Raw genomic sequence first — 18,929 nt, forward strand, 5'->3', positions numbered from 1 at the left:
AAATCTAAATTCTTTTTATTTGAATAAAATAAAAAGAAATTTAATACGCTGCGAGCGCGTGTACTCCGCAAGCGAGTATTTCAGCCAAAACTTGAGTTTTATGCTTATAACTCACTGTAGAAATAATTTTTTAATAAAGTTTTGTTTGAATACCAAACTTTTAACCGAAAATCATGTTTGAAATTACAAGCACATAATTAAAGTTTAAAAACAAAGCTAAATCTTATTAGAAAAAAATTTATTGCAACTAGAATTTAAAAAAACAAACGAACACAAAGATGAAACAAAAAAACTTTTAATAAAGCAAACTAAGCTTGATACCAAATATACGTAATTATTTTAAACAAAGATTAATGTAGTTCTCGGATTTCGTTTTTTTAATTTTTTTTTTGGTTTTAAATTTTAAATCTTATTTTGAAACGAATTTTTTAACGGAGTCGAAAAAGTTTATAAAAAATCTCTATAAACATTTTTGTATATATTTTTCTAACGACAATTTTTTGGAGAAGTGACGTAAATATAGTATTTACCATGATGAGAGCACAAAATATAAGACTAACTATTGTTTGATTATATATGAATATATATATAGGCTACCATTTAAATATATAAATAAATGATATGTAAAGTTGTTAAAAAGAAAAAAATATTTGATTTTTAAAGTGAAAAATTTGAGTTTAAATATCAAAACAACATATGTTGTTTCGATATTATATAATTTAAGTATTAAAACAACAACAAAAATTAATAAAAAGCACATTATATATATATATATATAAATATATATATATATATATATATATATATATATATATATATATATATATATATATATATACATATATATATATATACATATATATATATATATATATATTATAGTCATAAATGAAACCAAGCACAACGAATAACAAAAAAATAACAAAAACTTATTTAGGAATAGTTATGAATTTCTTTTTGTATTTTTGTATTTTTTGCTTGCCTTAATTTATTTCCTTTTACTTTTTGTCTGCAAGGGTTCGATCTTTGTAGTATTCTTGTAATTTTATGAGGGCGTCAGCAAGTTGAGACTCTAGGTGACATAATAAAATACAATAATGATTTTACCATTGTAGCGTCATCATTGAGGATAGCAACGTTTAACTACCACAAATAACATTTTCCCCTGTTTCCCATTTTTTCCCCTGTGATCTATGATAGTTTCCATTGAGCTTAATTACTTTATAAAAAATAGAAAATACAAATTTAATTTTTTTGACAAAATCTTATTATAAGCGCTCAGTTAATAAACAAACAATGTTGTTGACAATGCAAATTTTTTGATCTAACAAGGTAAAAAATGCATCTTCGCTTGTCCTAGACTCCATTCAACTATTTTTCTTTTATTAATCACAATTTATTTTTGAAAAAATGCAATTTTGTTTGTTATATTGACGCCTTTTGCATTAAGCTTTGTCTCTTTGGTAGAGTTTGCTTTTGCTAATGATTTGTGCTCCAAAACAAAGTTTACTTTTGCTGTAGGTTTTTTGTCTGTGACAGAGATCACATTCTTCAGCGCCGGTTTTTTCTCTTGGAAAAACAGTTTTTTTGAATGTTGCTGATTATTGTCATTTTTTACGTCAAAAATTTTGCAAGAATCTATTTTGCTTATTTTTAAGTTTTGGACATTTTCTGGAATTTGAGAAATGTTAGTTTGATTCAACGTAATAAGATTTTGTTCAGATTTCTCATTATTGGGATATTGGTCTGATTTACCTTTTGTTTGTAATACTGGTGAGGTTTCTTTTATTATGGTTGAGTTTTCGAAGCCTTTTTTATTTGGTAATGGCTCCGCTTTTTTTATTGAATCAGATTTTGAAGCATTATCAATCTTTAATTTAGCTGTAACTTCATTTTTTTCAAACTGTAGGTAACCTTGATCCTGAATCTGAGCTTTTGAAGTTTCTTCATTCGATCTTCCGTCTTTATTTTTTTTTATAGCAAGTTTTAGTTCATCGTCGTCTTCTTGAATTGACTCGCAGTCGCTCGTTGAAAGTCGTTTAGTACGATGTTTTTGCTGTATTTCGGCAGTTAACATAAAATTCTCTTTTTTATCAATATTTCTTCGTAGCATTCTTTCCTCTTTGGTTACTATTTTAACACAATCATCTATATTAACGCTTGAAGAAAAACAAAGTTTTTCTATACTACTTTTGGGTGTAATTTCCGTTTCTGGTATTATTGTTTTTTCAACTTCCATTTTTTCTACATTGCCTACTTCCATTTCGATTTGACTTTTTTCAAATTTATCACATTTTAATTCATCACAGTTTACGCAGTTGTTAATGTTGTTGTTATTGGTATCTGTGGATCTATAAGTAGTATTACAATAAATATCCGAATGGTATCCTGACACATCTTGTAAAACACTACAAGGTGATACATCATCAATTTTTTCGCTTTTTTTATGTGATTGAGAACAAGAGGTTTGCAAATCAGAATTTAAATCTTTTTTGACAAGATTTGAAATTCTGTTAAATGTTAACTCTGTTTCAATACTATCATCTGGGTCAGAGTCAGTACATTCTTGATTATCGAAATTTGATTTAATTATCGAATAAAACCTGCCGGCTGCTTTTACGGTGTTGAAAATTCTCTAGAAATTTTATTAATATCTATATTAATAGTATATTGAAATATTTATTAATAGCCAAAAGTACAAATATTAGCTCAAAACTAATATAAACATTCAAAAATTATAAAATATAAAAAATAAAATGTAAATCCTGTAAAATAAAAATTTTCACCTGCCATCTTCGACGGTTCAAAAATTGATTTAAGTTTTCTTTATTGTCCAAAACCAGTTGTAAACCTTTTAGCTAAAATTAAAAAAATAGTTGTAAAAAAACACAGTTCTATTTACAGTTAAGAAAATTTCAGTCAGCATATTGTTTTAGATATATATGCTGACTGAAATTATTACATAAGATAAATTACATAGGATGCTAAACAGTTAATAGGTAATTATTATACTAATTGTTTAGTATATAACTGCCATAATTCTAAAAAAATATATATTTTTAGATTAGGTTTTTTTTAGAATTGTGGCATATACTAAACAACAATATATACTAAATAATTAGTATACTAATTACCTACTAATTGTTTAGTATGCTATGTAATTAGTAATTTTCTTAGTAAACATTTGTTCACAAGCATATTTAAAAACTCTATATAAATCTCACTGAAAATTTCATAGGTCCTAGAAAACGGTCAGGTTACTAAACAGGCTGGTTGTTTACTTTTTTTCTTACCTAATATCTGATAAAGGTAAATCATAAAATACTTAATATAAATACTACCATAAAAGTGAAACCAATTGAGTTTAGTTTGTCATTAAATTAATTTTGAGTTTAAAAACGGAAAAGCTTCATTGTCATGCCATTATTGCAACTGATGTTTTAAAAATACATATTTTAAAATGTTCTTGAATACCCTTAAGAGTATTCAAGAAAATGTTCTTGAATACCCAGGGTATTCAAGAAAAAGAGTAAAACTAAAAATTAAAAATGCGCAAAAATGTTTTGTATGCAACAAATGACTCTGAACAGTGAAATATTGCCAATGACTCTGATGCTCAAATTATGACTACACCGGTTGGTGCAAAACTTGTACCGGTCTCCCTCTAGTACTGTTAGAAAACAGATGAGATTGATCTTGCTGTTACAAATACTCTATAACTAGTATGATGACATTAGTATAACTATTACCAAAGCAATGGCTGTTGAAGGGTACCCAGGCATCTGGGAACCTGCCTGCTGGTTACTGCCCGGGTAGGGTTATTATATTCAGATACACACTACTTTTTCCTCATTCCTTTTTACAATATTTTTCTTTATGTAAATCTAAACTCCTACTTCTACTACTTCTCCTACTTGTTTATCAAGCACATGTGCACACATGCGACTTCAGTACCAAAAAGAAGTTATCTTAATATTTTTATATTGACTTGAGCAACATAGACAAATAAAATAAAATTTATATATAAGTGAAAAAGAAAAACTCTAAATAAATGACATCATTGAATCAAAGTTTTTTATTGACTGTTTATAAAATTGACTTTTTTAAAAAATATGGTTTTTTTAACGGATAACCAAGTACCCACTCATTTTGTTTGTGGGATACCTGGGTAGGCCTTTTCACAAATAGGACAGCCCTAATCAATGCCCCAAACGGATAAGAGTTGATTAAAATTGTTATTGCAGCCATGAATTTGAATCACTACTAATTGTTCCACCTATGCAATGGACACGCTTTTAACGAGTTATTAGTTGTATGTCAAATTTATTAGCAGCATTTTTGAGTGAAAATTTACTATTTTGGTCTTCGCAAGAGCAAATTGCTCTTTGGTGTGCTGTTTTCCTTTTATTTTTGGCATGCAAGTGTTTAGAGGTGTATTGTTTGCTTTGTAAGCGAGAAATCCCAAGATCGATCCTCACAACGCCTCTGATACCACCACGCTCAACTTGTCTCTCCATGCAGTGGCATTGTTATTGAAAGTAATAATGACAAAAAAAGTTTTTTCAAGGCCTATTATTATATTAGAGTAAATTTGATAACAATCAAAAAAGAATATTATATATATATTCATCAAAAAAACTTATAGAGATTTATTCATAAGTCTAGAGTTGATAAGTAAGACCCATACTTATCAAGTTAATAATTAATAAAAGTCATTTACCAAGTTAACAATTAGCGTATTTCATTCCACCAAGGTAGTAATTTTTTATCCTAGTTCATCATTTAAGTTATTAATTTGGTATTTTTTTTACCATAAATAACAAATTTAACTTTGAAAAAAGATTCTTGACTGGCATAAAAAGTTGAATATGCACACATTTTAAGCTCACTGAATGAAAATTTTACTTCCAAGAGTTTTTTCTATCTGTTTGTTAAGATAACGCTAATATGGCCGGAACTAGCCTTGAACCTCAGACCTCTCGATTCTTATGCACATATTCAATGTTTTTATGCTAATTTTTTATTAAAAGATTTTTATTAAAATAAATTATGACATGGCCAAAAGTTTAACAATTTATCAAAAAAGATATATATACACACACATATACATTAAACATTTCTTTATTCTTTGGTTTTGGAGCTGTGGTTTATCCTCCTTCAGCTATATGCCATATAAAGACTAAATACCAAGGTCCGCAAAAGGAAGTTCAGCTTACTAAAGAGCATCATAACCTGTTTCAACCGAGAGTAAACCAAGAGTAAGAGAGTTTGAGGAAGAACAGAAGTAAATAGGAGTAAAAATCAGATAGAGTCGACTTAGAAAAATAGCATAGAGAAAAGCGGACTAACTTAGGATGCACTGGATGTTAGAATGTGCAATGCTATGTAAAGATTAAATTTTGTCTTTGGTTTCTTTCTTTGGTTTTAGGTAAGAAGCAGAAATTTTTTATATAAAGTACGTTGAGCGCTTTTTATATAAAAAGAACGCACAACGTTCTGCAACTTTAAAGTTGCTTTCCAGTAAGCATGCATCAACCGGAAGACGTCTGAAGAATGCCTGGTGCCCACTGGGTTGTAGTTTAGTTAAGCAATTTTATATTTTTCTCAAAAATTATCACGCCGTGACGTCACAGTGTAACAAAACACGCTAAAAATAACTTGAGCTAATTTTTTTTTTTAACAATTATGTTAAAATATGGTTTTATGAATTCTTGTGACCACAACCATTTTTTTTAACATAAGTACCAATGGTCCGCTAAAATGCTGATTAAAATGGTGAACCTTTTTTTTTTAAAAGTTTAATTAAAATTTAGTAGTTAAAGAAAAATTGAAAAACAAGAAAGCCCATATTTTTACATTCTGCATCAGCCAATAAAGTTTTTTATAAAAATATTTATTAACTTTTTAATCAACTTCATTAAATAATTTTACGAAGTAAAAGTACCAAAAAAAAAAAAAAAAAAAGTTTATAACTTAAAGAAAATAAATTTGAGAAAAAGAGATCATTTTGGAATAAAGACACCAGTTCAATAAATATGATCAAAGAAATTGATCATATTTATTGCTTTTCGTTTATTTTAACTATTCATCACAAATCCTCAAAAACAATTTTTATAAATCTTATTATAAATTAAAAATATAGGGCAAAAGTAAAACCATTTGTGTTTTGAATGGCTCTACTTACATGGGCAATTCCTAACACACCGTGGGGTAATCACAAAAAATGTTGTGTAATAACGAATAAAATGCTAATTGTTATAGTTAACTGCAAAATTCACAGATAAAATCTTGGGAGAAGTATTTTTACTTCTTGTTCCTTCCTATTTTTATTTTACTCTAAAACATTTCTACTTGGCGAACTAGTAATAATGGTTGAGTTTTTTATTCTTTAAACATTTTCAGTTTTTCCTTTTTTGGTAAATTAGATGCAAACGCCCATGTGTTGACACTTAAGACGTTCGAAAATACCCCCCTTTGATTGTTCGTTATTTCCCCAGACACAAACAATTGAGAAACAACTAATCTATTAAGGTTATATTACCTTACCTAAATATAATACGTGGTAAAAACTCCTTCATTATGGTACTATGCAACAACAATGTCAAAAGAAGAATTATATCCATATAGTAGCTACAACAGGAATGTTTCTCAAGAAAAAAGTTGCATGAAATCATTAGAAAAAGTTAGAATCAATTTATTGTGAACAAAAATGGCAACTTCATTACACTACTGTACATCTAGAACTGAGCATGGGACCCCTTCTCAGCAGGCAAAAAGAAATCGTCAAATATATTTTTCTATTATGCTGTTTTGACCCTGTTCGGAGTTGCCTGGCGTTCGCCATTACCCTACTCTCCCTTAGATTTGTTATAACCATTCTATTTTTTGTGATACAAGCGTAGAACTGCTTTATAGATACTATTTTAAAAAATAAATCAAACTTAACCATTTTAGCAAACAAAACTAGACAATGTTTTATTGCACGAAATTTGGGAAGTCAACTTGGTTTTAATAATTGTTCAAAAAAATACCTGAAGAACAAATTTATAATAATGGAAATACTAAAACGCTTTCTTTTTTTCATTATTTTATTATACAATTAAAATAAACTCTTTTTGATTGCAACTGTGAACACTAAATTATTGTTTTAAACTCTGTTTAAATACTTTTAAACTGTGTTTAAATTTAAAACAAATAAATAAATATAAACTCCCTAAAGCTACGCGATATTTCATTATTCTTTTTCTAAGGCCAGAGAAATGCCGCAAGAACAAATTTGTTTCGGGTAATAGAAAAACGTATAATCAAGAAATACAAAGTTTTTTTGTCTGACTTCCCGAACTTCGCGCAAAATAGTCAGACAAATTATCATTTAGTTTATCTTGCGTAACCATTTTAAAATAAAATATTTGAAGCAATTCTACGCTTTTATTTCTTTTTTCTAGAGAAAAAAAAAAACAACCATATTGTGCTAACTTCATTTTATTTATGAATTGTATAAATAAATTTTGAAAAAATAAAAAAGAACTTCTTACTTTATTAAGCCATTTGTGATTGAGTGCTTCTTCCACAGAGATTCTATGGCTAAAAAATTACAGAGATTCTACGGCTAAAAATTACAGAGATTCTATGGCTAAAAAATTACACAGATTCTATAGCTAAAAAATTACACAGATTCTATGGCTAAAAAGAAAAATTTCAGTTTGTCTAAAATTAATCATAGACTATAGAGATTCCTCGAGTGTTTATTTGTATTTATTATAGACTTGTTAGTAACTAACTTTTACATAACTTACAGTCCCTGGCCACAATATTATGATCACCTACATTTTTTGTGCATTTTTAACTTCAAGGGTTTGTAAAAAGTATAAAAAAAGTACAATTACAATATTAGTTATACTTCATTGATAAAACATGTTTCCTTAATAATAAAATAATATTTCAAACCAATATACACACATTTTAACAAACAATTACTCTTTTTGATTGCAAGTCATAAAAAAATATTAATATTTTGTCATTCCTCCTTTCAACAAAATGACTTTAGCTATTTGGTCTGGCATACTTTTAATAAAGTTTATTGCTGCTGTCTTAATTCTTTCATTGTGGTGCCAATGATAGAGCAATTTTTGAATCAAATCCCTTTTGTTTGTTAAAACCTCGAAAGAGATTTCCTTCTTGAGAATGAAATCTCTTCCGAGGTTTCACAATTTCTTAATCGGATTCAGGTCAGGAGAGTTCCCTGGCCAATCTAAAACAGGGATATTTTTATTTTTAAGAAAGTTTGTGATCCTTTTAGCTTTATGGTATGAAGCACTATCTTGCATAAATGTAAATATATTGCTACTTGGAAATCATTCTTGTATTTGGAGGATAAGTTTGCTCTCCATAACCTCTTGATACTGTATTTGGTTCATCATCCCATTGACAATATATAGTCTTCCTGTGTGTTTACCACTGATAACTGACCACACCATAACTTTAGTTGGATGTTTAATAGTTTGTACAATGCAATCTGGATGGTACTTTTTGTTTGATCATCTTCGGACGAAGATGGCTTTGTCCAGATCTCAAAAGTTGATTCGTCTGAAAAACACACCTGAAAAAATCATCATAGTGTGGTTGTAATTAAGTTTGTCAATATTTAAACACTTCTTTAAAAATATTTCATTCAAAATTGATAAACTTACACATTTCCAAACTCTAATAGTCATATACTTATGATTTTTTGCCTATTGCAATCTCTTTTTTATCATTGCTGGAGTTAAAATTGGTTTTTTAGCCGGTTTGTGTGATTTTAAACCAACTTCAGCCAGGCGTCTCCGCACTGTGCGCTCCGAAACAAGAGAGATGATTTTTTTCTATTTTCCAGACAAATATCTCTTATAATTCTGTTTGTCCTGAGAGTGGTTTTACGTTTTGACCCACTCCGTCCATTCCTTTAAGGAGAAAGAGTGAAATCGTTTTTCATTTTGTGTTTGATTTTATTGACAAAAGGTTGCAAAACTTTACATATTTCCCATTGTGAACATTCTAAATATTGTAAAAGTGCTTTTACTTCTGAAATTTTGCTTGGACTTATGTCCTTACCCTTACCCAGGTTTAATTTTTGTTGAAATTTTCAATCACAACTTATTACACTAAAAATGTTAATAAAATGGTCCTATATATTAATGTTTGCTATTTATAGTAACTTATTAAAATGTATCAAAAATAATAAAACACTTTTCACTCAAAAAAAAAACTGGTAAAATATAAAAAAAAAATGTATGTGACAGATCAACAACATTTTTTTTAAAAATTGACAAAAATTCACATTGCTGACTTAAAACACACCTAAATTCACATTGGTTATGATTATAAAGAAATTTTCTTTTCTATTTTATTTGATAAATGCCAGTATTGTATGATAAGTCAGTAATAATAATATACTCACCTTAAAATTACTTTAAAATAACTTTGAAAACAAAATATGCGGAAAAACTGAAGTGATCATAATATTGTGGCCACAGACTGTATAACCAAATTTTTTTTCCTTAAATGACAAAAAAAAAAAAAAAAATGAAGAAAAAGTTGTATCAAACTTTTAAAAGTGCAAAGGCACTTTTAAAAGAAGTTGATAAAACTTATATTATTATATTATAAAGTATGTTGATTTTTAAAAACTATGTTATTTGTTAAAAATTCTATTAATTCAAAACTATTATTATTATTAAAAAAAAAAAAAAAAAAAGATGCAAACAATTCTATTTTGCAACAGCAATGAAAGTTAGTATGAGAATGGGCAACAATAAATTTTAGTAAGACAAAGGACAAAAATGAGTATTCGAAAAACAAAGGACAACAATGACAATTAGTAAGACAAAGAACAACAATAAAGATTAGCAAGACAAAAAACAACAATAGCAATTAGTATGACAAAGAACAACAATGACTATTAGTAAAACAAACAACCACAATAAAAGTATTTTAAAAAAAAGTACAATATGGATGGTAAAGGGTAACAATAAAAACAAAAACTTTGAAAATAAGATATCAGTTGCAAAACACTTAGAACAATAATGTAATCAATTAAGTCATTTAATTTACCATGGTTTGTATTGTAAGCAACAATCAATAAAGTTTTTAGCTTCTTCCGAAATTGTATCAAAGATATTGTCCTCAACATTATAGCTATAGTCTCCGATAGTAACATTATCAAATGTTTCATTATCGTTGCCACCAAGAAAAGGAGAAATACCGCTAATTAAGACATACGTGATAACTCCTATGGACCACATGTCTGTCTTCAGTGTGATGGGATTAAATGATATGACTTCTGGAGCTTAAATGAAAAATTAAATAACTTTTATTGAACTTAAACACACCCAAGACACTTGTGTGAAAAACGTACACCCTGAAATAAAGTACTAACAAACCACGGTTTAAATACTGATAGTCAAATGAGATTAAACTTAATAGGGAATTCTTTCAAGGATGTGTCAATTGACTTGTTCAACGATCTTATGACGTATCAAGATATCTAGTAAAATGGCAAGCACAGTTTGTATCTCGTAGGCAGTCAAATGAAGTAAATAGAAGCCAAAGTGGAAGCAGTCGTTGTAATGAATAAGTTGTAAAAAAAAGTATTCTTCTCCATAACAATGGTCTTTCAGTTTCAGGGTTTTAAACTTAAATTTTAAATTAAATTTATAAATATATAAATGGTTAAAAAACTAGTTAAAATACCAATAAACTCTGCTGTTCCGCAAATCACTTTATTTTGTTCTTCAGATTTCAATTCTCTTGAAAATCCAAAATCTATAATTTTTATCTCATCTTCATCCATGATGCCCGAACATAAAATGTTTTCTGGCTAAAACATAAACGAAAATTTTTTTTTGTCATAAAACAAATTATACGAAATATCTCAAAACAATAAAAAAAAAAAATAGCTTTATTTTGTCATTATCGTAAACTAAAAATAGTTACAAATTTTATAGTAATTAGGCAACATATTGCTGGTAAAGAAGCTCTAAAAGTAACTGCAGTAACTTCAAGCAACAACTCCAAAAAAAACTAGTTAAATTCAAGCATTCTAGCTACTTTTAACTAGTTAGAAATTAAAATCATAGCTTTTAATTAGAAAAAAACAAAGCATTTTCATTAAGAAATGACGATAGTAACTATGTAAACTCTGCACCAAACCTATCAAACTTGGAACATTTTTCCAAATAAGGAGCTCATTTGCAAAACGCGCCATGTCCGAGTAAACTGATTTTGAGAAAACAACTTAACTACTCTTATTTGCGCATCAAGAGAAATTGATATTTTCTTTGCCATTTTTAGGACAAAACATTTTTTAATTGGTCTAATATTTAAAATGTGAACTTTTTTGCAAATAAAAAAGAAAAAGTTTTATATTAAAGATCACATTTTTTTATTTATTTATTATTATTCCGAGATAAAAAAACAAAACAAAACAAAAAAAAAAAAAAACAAATACAATAAATCTGTTTATAGTTTGATAAAGGAATGCTACACCAGGCACCTCTATGATGACGAAAAAAATACACAGAAGCTACAGACAAAGCAGCAATTGTGTCTCTAAAAGTTACTTTTTTATGCTGTCTTTGAAAGCATTGACGGATAGAGCGTTCACTGCTGCTTGGGAAAGCGCATTCCATGTGACAACTACTCTATTCGAAAAAAAGTTATGCTGTTCTTTACAATTTTGTACAAGCTGGCGTTCCAGTGTTTGGTTATGCCCTCTCAAAATGTACGTGGCTTTTCTGCTTTAAATAAATATATTTTATTCATTTAAATATATAACTATTTATTTATTTAAATATTTAAATTTAAATTATTATTTATTCATTTAAATATATTACTAACGATAAATAAATTAACTGACAATAGCGATAGCCATTAACTAAGTGTTTTGGTTGGAACAGGGCCGAGTCATATTTATAGCCTAAAAAATAACTGGTAAAATAATCTTCAAGCGATTTGCAGTTTACAGTAGGCGCTTTACCTAGTTTCTATAACGTTTAAATATTAATATCTAAGCGTTATTAAGCAAATCGATAAAAAATTTAGTACCAGTATAATTACATATTTGTATATATTGATTTGTAGCTAAATTATAATTTTTTTTATTATATATTATAAATTATAATATATTTATAAAATCTATATAATATATTGATTTTATATATATATATATATATATATATATATATATATATATATATATATATATATATATATATATATATATATATATATATATATATATATATATATAAATTCAATTATACTTAAATGTTTTTAATACGTAATTTTTAATCTTCAAGATGGTAAAATATTTATAAATTGTAAATATTTAAGTCATTTACTTTCAAATCAAGATGAACAATATTTTTTTCATGCATATGATTAACTCCCTCCAGTATTTGTCTCATATATCGAGCTACTTGATACTCTGTAAGCTGAACCTCTTCTTGAGCACATTTTTGAAAAAGCTCTTGTCCAGAAACTAACTCCATAACAATTATAAGTTGACGTCTTGTTTCAAAAGCATCGTAAAGTTTTATTAGGTATTTATGGTTTAGTTTCCTCATAACATTTACTTCATTTTCAAATTCCACTTTCGATTTTGCTGTTTTGCGGATGAATTTTGCTGCCACAAGAACTCTTGTTTCTTTGTTTCTACATTTACTTACAGAGCCAAACGAACCTCTGAAAAAAGTTGAAGCACAAAAAAATAATATCAAAATCTAATAAAATAAAGTATATAAAAGACACAAAGTATATTATTGTATAAAGAGTCTCACTTTCCAAGCTCTTCAAGAATTTCGTACTTTTCGTCGTAACTAATTATTTCTTTAGCAACACGTTCAAGCTTCTTGTCTAGTAAAAAAAAGGAGGAAAAACGAGTGAGGATACTAGTAATACTAAGGATACTTTTATGGTTGTTTGCAAAAATTAGAATAGAACACATCTAAACATGCTTTTTTTCAATGTTAGTTTTTTTGTACTGTGTTTCAGGTAACATAAAAATTTCTAAAAAATTTACCCACTAATTTCAGATAATGCAAAAGTTGTTAAAAGTAAATACACAAGGTTTCTGGTTACGCGAAGTTCGGTAAATATTGACAAACAAGGTTTTTTACAAAATGTAAAATTAAAAAATATGGAAATTTATGAAAAATATTTTATATCTTATGTAAAGAAACCTGTAATATGCATAAAAGATGTACTTCTGTGGTTTTTGTACAAATAGTACAGAAGTAAAAAATATTACCTATGGTCATTCAAATATTACCTATGGTCATTACTTCTTGATCTTCGAAATTTTTTCTAAAATTAAAAAAATTTTTTCAAGACTGACACTTTTTTTTTAATTATTTTAAAATCTTATGCTAGATTTATACTGTCAATTATTTTTACAAATTTAAAAATTACATCCTTTGATAAAGATTGACACTTTTTAACTATACTTGACTTGATTTAGAGATATAAAACCAATAATAAGACCAGTTTTTATTTGATGTAAAAATACTTTTTTTGTTGGAAAATCTTTAAAAGTCATTTCTTATTATACGATATGTTTATAAATATATAAATTGATTTTAATAAAAAAGGCAGCGTATTACTATATTTTAAATATATTTTAGATATAATAATATATTAATATTTCGTTAACCTATTGTGGTCAACATCATCAGGTAATGAAAAAACGTTAAAAAATAACATAAAACCAACCGTTTAAAAAAGAAGATATTAAAAAGCGTAAAATATAAAAACCAATAAAATAATATAAAAATGACGTTTTGTTCATAATATAAAATATATTATGAAAAATATATATTATATAATAATATAAAAGTTGACAATTTTTATCAAAATTGGTCCCCAAGTTTTTGTTTTCACATTATCCCCGTCATCTCTATTTAGAACAGTTTGCCCAATACCTATCTCGAGTCGAATTCTTGCTTTATTTATCTCCAGGGATTCTCTAACTTTTCTTATACTGTATTCTGGAATGACTGCCAAGGTTTTAGGATTCAGCCAATCAAAATTACCACGGCATGTTCTAGAATGTTCCGTGGCTCCTGAACTCGACCATTTTCGATTTTTACAGGCTCTTTGGTGTTCCACACTTCTTGAAATGATTTTCTTTTTGGTCACACCAATATATATATATATATATATATATATATATATATATATATATATATATATATATATATATATATATATATATCCTTCCGCATGAGCATTTAAGCTCGTAAACACCCGGGTTTGAGTTCGGTGGTAGTTTTGATTTTCTTTCTATATTTTGAAAAAATATAGAAAAAAGAGCCCTTAATATAGCCTTTGTTAATTCATTCCAACCAATAACTTACAAAAGATATGTAGACGATACCCATGCTCGCTTCGATTTGAAAGAAAAACAAGAACTGTTTCTTAAAAATTTAAATGAACAAAACCCGTCCATAAAATATACTGTTGAACTTGAAAACGGAAGAAAACAACTTAACTTTTTAGATATATCTATTACAAATACAATGAACGGATTTTATGAATTTCAAATACACCGTAAGGATGCGATAACCAACGTTCAAATGAAACCGAACTCTAACATCAACCCAAGCATAATTACTGGCGTCTTTAAAGGGTTTCTTTGTTGAGCAAAATAAATCTGCTCCCAAATACACCTCTCACAAGAAATTGATTTCATCATAGATACATTTTTAGAAAACGGTTATAACAAAAGTAATCTTATAAAAATAACCAAAAACTATTTAGACAGCGTTTCAAAAAATACTACATCTAAACAATTAAATAAGTTTATTAAACTACCTTCGATACCTATTGTTGGCCCTACACTCCGAAAAGAATTTAGAAAACAAAGCATCAGAGTTATATTTACTTCACCTCCCAATCTAAATAACATACTATGCAACAACAAAACAAAACTACCACCGAACTCGAACCCGGGTGTTTACGAGCTTAAATGTTCATGTGGAAGTATATATATATTGGTGTGACCAAAAAGAAAATCATTTTAAGAAGTGCGGAACACCAAAAAGCCTGTAAAAATCGAAAACGGTCGAGTTCAGGAGCCACAGAACATTCTAGAACATGCCGTGGTACTTTTGATTGGCTGAATCCTAAAACCTTGGCAGTCATTCCAGAATACTTGGCAGTCATTCCAGAAAAGTTAGAGAATCCCTGGAGATAAATAAAGCAAGAATTCGACACGAGATAGATATTTTGTAACGTTTTTTCCTTACCTGATGATGCTGACCACAATAGGTCAACGAAGTTTCGTTAATATATTATTTTATCTAAAATATATTTAAAAAAATGTTATACGCTGCCTTTTTTATTAAAATTAATTTATATATATATATATATATATATATATATATATATATATATATATATATATATATATATATATATATATATAATATATATATAATATATATATATATATATATATATATATATATATATATATATATATATATATATATATACACATATATATATATTATTCAACTATATTAATAAAAATTTACAAATACTCATCGTAAATTAATATAATTTGGTTAGATGTTACTCATATAGTTACAAACTAGTCAATGGAGTGACATATAAAACATAAAATTCTTGAAAAAGTAAATAAACATTTGAATAAAAAAAAAAGGAAAAAAAAAATGAAATTAAAAGCAAAATAAATATATATATAAATATATATATATATATATATATATATATATATATATATATATATATACATATATATATATATATATATAAATATATATATAAATATATATATATATATATATATATATATATATATATATATATATATATATATATATATATATATATAAACACACACAGTGTTTGTTGTTCTACTTTTTTATTCCTAAAATCTAATTTTGCTGCCCTCAAATGTAGGCACCCAAATTACATTTTAGGAATAAAAAAATAGAACAACAAACACTTTTTAGGCTAAATAAAAGATTTAATTGTTTGTCTAAGGATATCTGCTCCCACCCCAAAGCGTTATTCAAAATTTTATAATAACCTAGTTGCAAAATAAATTTTTGATTTGTAACTTAAATAAGATAAGTTCTAATAATGTCAACTTATCGTAAATATAAGCTTTTTAAACATAAAATTCATAAATGTAACATGTTTATACACAGCAGTTTTTGAATGTGTTTCATTCCAACGTAATCCAAATCAATAATTATATTAATAGGATTACAATTGAAATATAACACTTATTATCAGCTACAAAAGTACTTAGAAACTTACAAAAGTTAAAAAGGTACTTAGAAATTTTAACTTAAAACTTATTTACTGGTTATTCATTAACGATGAGCAAAAACTGATTTAAAGGCAACCAATTAGGAAAAGTGTTAAAAACTGTGAAACTTGTTAATAGAGTTACTATCACGGCTATTATTTTGGCTGATAAGCTATTTCTTTGACTGTTTAGCCATTCGTTAAAATGTTTAGTCATTCCTTTGACTGTGCAGCTATTCCTTTGACTCCTTAAATTCTCATTTTATAATTTTGTCATTTGCTTGACTGCCGTTTGATTGTTGTTTATTTGACTGCTTTGATATTACCATAACTGATACCGTAATTAAACAACTTTTATCGTAAAAATTAAATCTTTTAATTTATTTTTAAATAATTGTAAAACTCTTATTTCTTAAATAAAGTTATGTTTTTACATCATTGCTACTTTTAAAAAACAAATTTTCGCTAACTTTTATTAACAGGATTTTTCCATTAACTAAAGGTTATAGTTATAACTATGAACTATTTATTATAGAATTTACGCAAAGGCAGTTTTATGAAAAAGTTACACAATCATACTATATCTATGTTAGTTTTTAAAAAATATATACTTTTTATTACCTGACAAGAAAATTTTTTATCTTTTATTAAATGATAGCAACACTCAGTTTATGCAATGACGTAAATGAGTGCCATGTGGGGATTTGGGATTTATTTCATATCTACGCATGACCCTCATTTTACTATCAGGTACAATCCACATACGGCCCAATAGTGGCTATAATACTTATACAATCTAAGTATCATAAATACCATAACCATACATAGCCCACATTTACGCCACTCCATAATTGAGTATATCACAAGCAGCGTGCATCAAATTTTCTAGTCAGGTAACGTTACTAATTCTTGTTAGCCATTTATTTAAAATTCTTACTGGCTATAACCAAATAAAGTTGAAGAACAATTCTTATTGTTTTGAGTCTTTACCAAACAATTAAACGAAATGAAAACTTACTTGAGTTTAAAACTGAAATCTCGATTAACTTTTTAAACGCTTTTTATAGAGTTGAGTGGTTTTCTTTGTGCATTTTGTTTCATTTCGCAGGACACAACTTTCTTTAAATTTATTTTGCATTTAGCTAGTTATATTTGCTACGGGTAGCTGGTTTTATTGTTAAAAACACTTAACACTGTTATGAAACTATTTGGCTGACAATTCTTTAATGATAAGTTTACATGAAGCGCAAACATTTTGAAATTATACTCAGAAGTTGCTACTTCCGACTTGACATTATACTCAGAAGTTGCTACTTCCGACTTGACATATTGCTACTTCCGACTTAACATATTGTGCCTTCTAAAGTCGGAGTATTTAAGATAAAAACGTTGATAGAGGGAAAAACAAATAAACATCGGAATCTTTTGTAAAATATCCAAAATACAAATTGATAAAGCACATGTTACTACAAAAGATTTTTTGATAAACTTTGTGGTAACATATGGTAACATATACCTTTCGAAGATTTCTACAGCATTAATTCAATCTTCATCAAATTTTGACAAGCAAATCAAAAGATGTTTAAAGTAAACTTTAAAGAAATCAAAGCTGAACTGACGTAGAATCTTCAGCGTAGTAACAAATAAGAACGTTACCAGAATTTATTATAAATCCTGTTTTTACTAACTTTTTAATTTTAATTTTTCTACCGTATTACTGTTATATTTTTATTTAAAAAAAAATTAAATTCTAAATTCTTCTTAAAAGATACTTTTCAACTTTAAAAAAAGTGTAAAATGAACCGAAAACATAATATTAATAACAGTTCAAAGATCTTAGTGTCATTTAAAAAGCTGTGAAATGACGCATTAAAATAAATAACTTTGTTAAAAAGTTGGAAACGCCAAGCAAATTTTGTTTGAAGTTTATTAAGCCAACGTCTTATTGTGATTTCAGGATTACAAGTTTAGGCAATCCATTTCGAAATGGAAAAAGGGTCAAACATGCATGATGAAGTTATATGTTTTATATGTGATGAATATTATATTGTATGCAATGAATCTCAGTTTCAAAAACGTATTCCTAAATAATTACTTTATTCTTCTTTTAAAAAACCATTGATCTACGCTGATATTGAAATTTTTTTTACCAATTAATATTTTTAAATACTTTCTCTGATATTGCTAACATGATGGCGGTAAAACTGTGACATAAGTCAAAATTGTCACGTCTTAAAAATCAGTTGTCAATTGTTTTGAAAACCAAATATCTTTAGAATAATGTATAGGAGAATAAAGTGGAATCAAAAAATAAATAATAGTTTAAAAAACCTGATTCGATTAAAAAAGTTTTCATTCTACCGCTGCATTTGGGGAGAATTAAATACACAATTCTACGGGAGTTACATAATTAATTCTACGGAAGTTACATAATTAATTCTACGGGAGTTACATAATTAATTCTACGGGAGTTACATAAATAATTCTCATAACTCAATAAAAGTCAATGAAACTAAAAGAACACTTGGATAAAAAACGACCGATGAAAGTAGGCTGATTTAAAAACTGAGAAGCGGACGTTGTAAGAAACACCGTTTTAAAACCGCGGTCTCATT

General features: G+C 27.1%; 1 protein-coding gene across 3 annotated transcripts; it reads right to left on the minus strand.

Annotated features, from left to right (window-relative positions):
* Positions 1-1,206: 1,206 nt before the first annotated feature.
* On the minus strand, positions 1,207-18,216 carry LOC100205519 (probable myosin light chain kinase DDB_G0271550). Of its 3 annotated transcripts, none has more exons than XM_065800573.1 (9): positions 17,831-18,216; positions 13,307-13,341; positions 12,816-12,891; positions 12,378-12,720; positions 10,729-10,855; positions 10,090-10,324; positions 7,536-7,584; positions 2,787-2,858; positions 1,207-2,635 (listed from the first exon to the last, which is right to left on the minus strand). In XM_065800573.1, the coding sequence occupies exons 2-9, from the start codon at positions 13,314-13,316 to the stop codon at positions 1,397-1,399; spliced, it is 2,151 nt and encodes a 716-aa protein (XP_065656645.1). In that variant the 5' UTR covers positions 13,317-13,341; positions 17,831-18,216; the 3' UTR covers positions 1,207-1,396. The 3 variants fall into 3 exon arrangements, with proteins under 3 accessions (XP_065656645.1, XP_065656646.1, XP_065656647.1); XM_065800574.1 differs by lacking the exon at positions 17,831-18,216 and adding an exon at positions 17,333-17,460; XM_065800575.1 differs by lacking the exon at positions 17,831-18,216 and adding an exon at positions 15,282-15,338.
* Positions 18,217-18,929: the final 713 nt, after the last annotated feature.

The sequence above is a fragment of the Hydra vulgaris genome, chromosome 06 (assembly GCF_038396675.1).
Source record: "Hydra vulgaris chromosome 06, alternate assembly HydraT2T_AEP".
NCBI classification, from domain to species: domain Eukaryota; kingdom Metazoa; phylum Cnidaria; class Hydrozoa; order Anthoathecata; family Hydridae; genus Hydra; species Hydra vulgaris.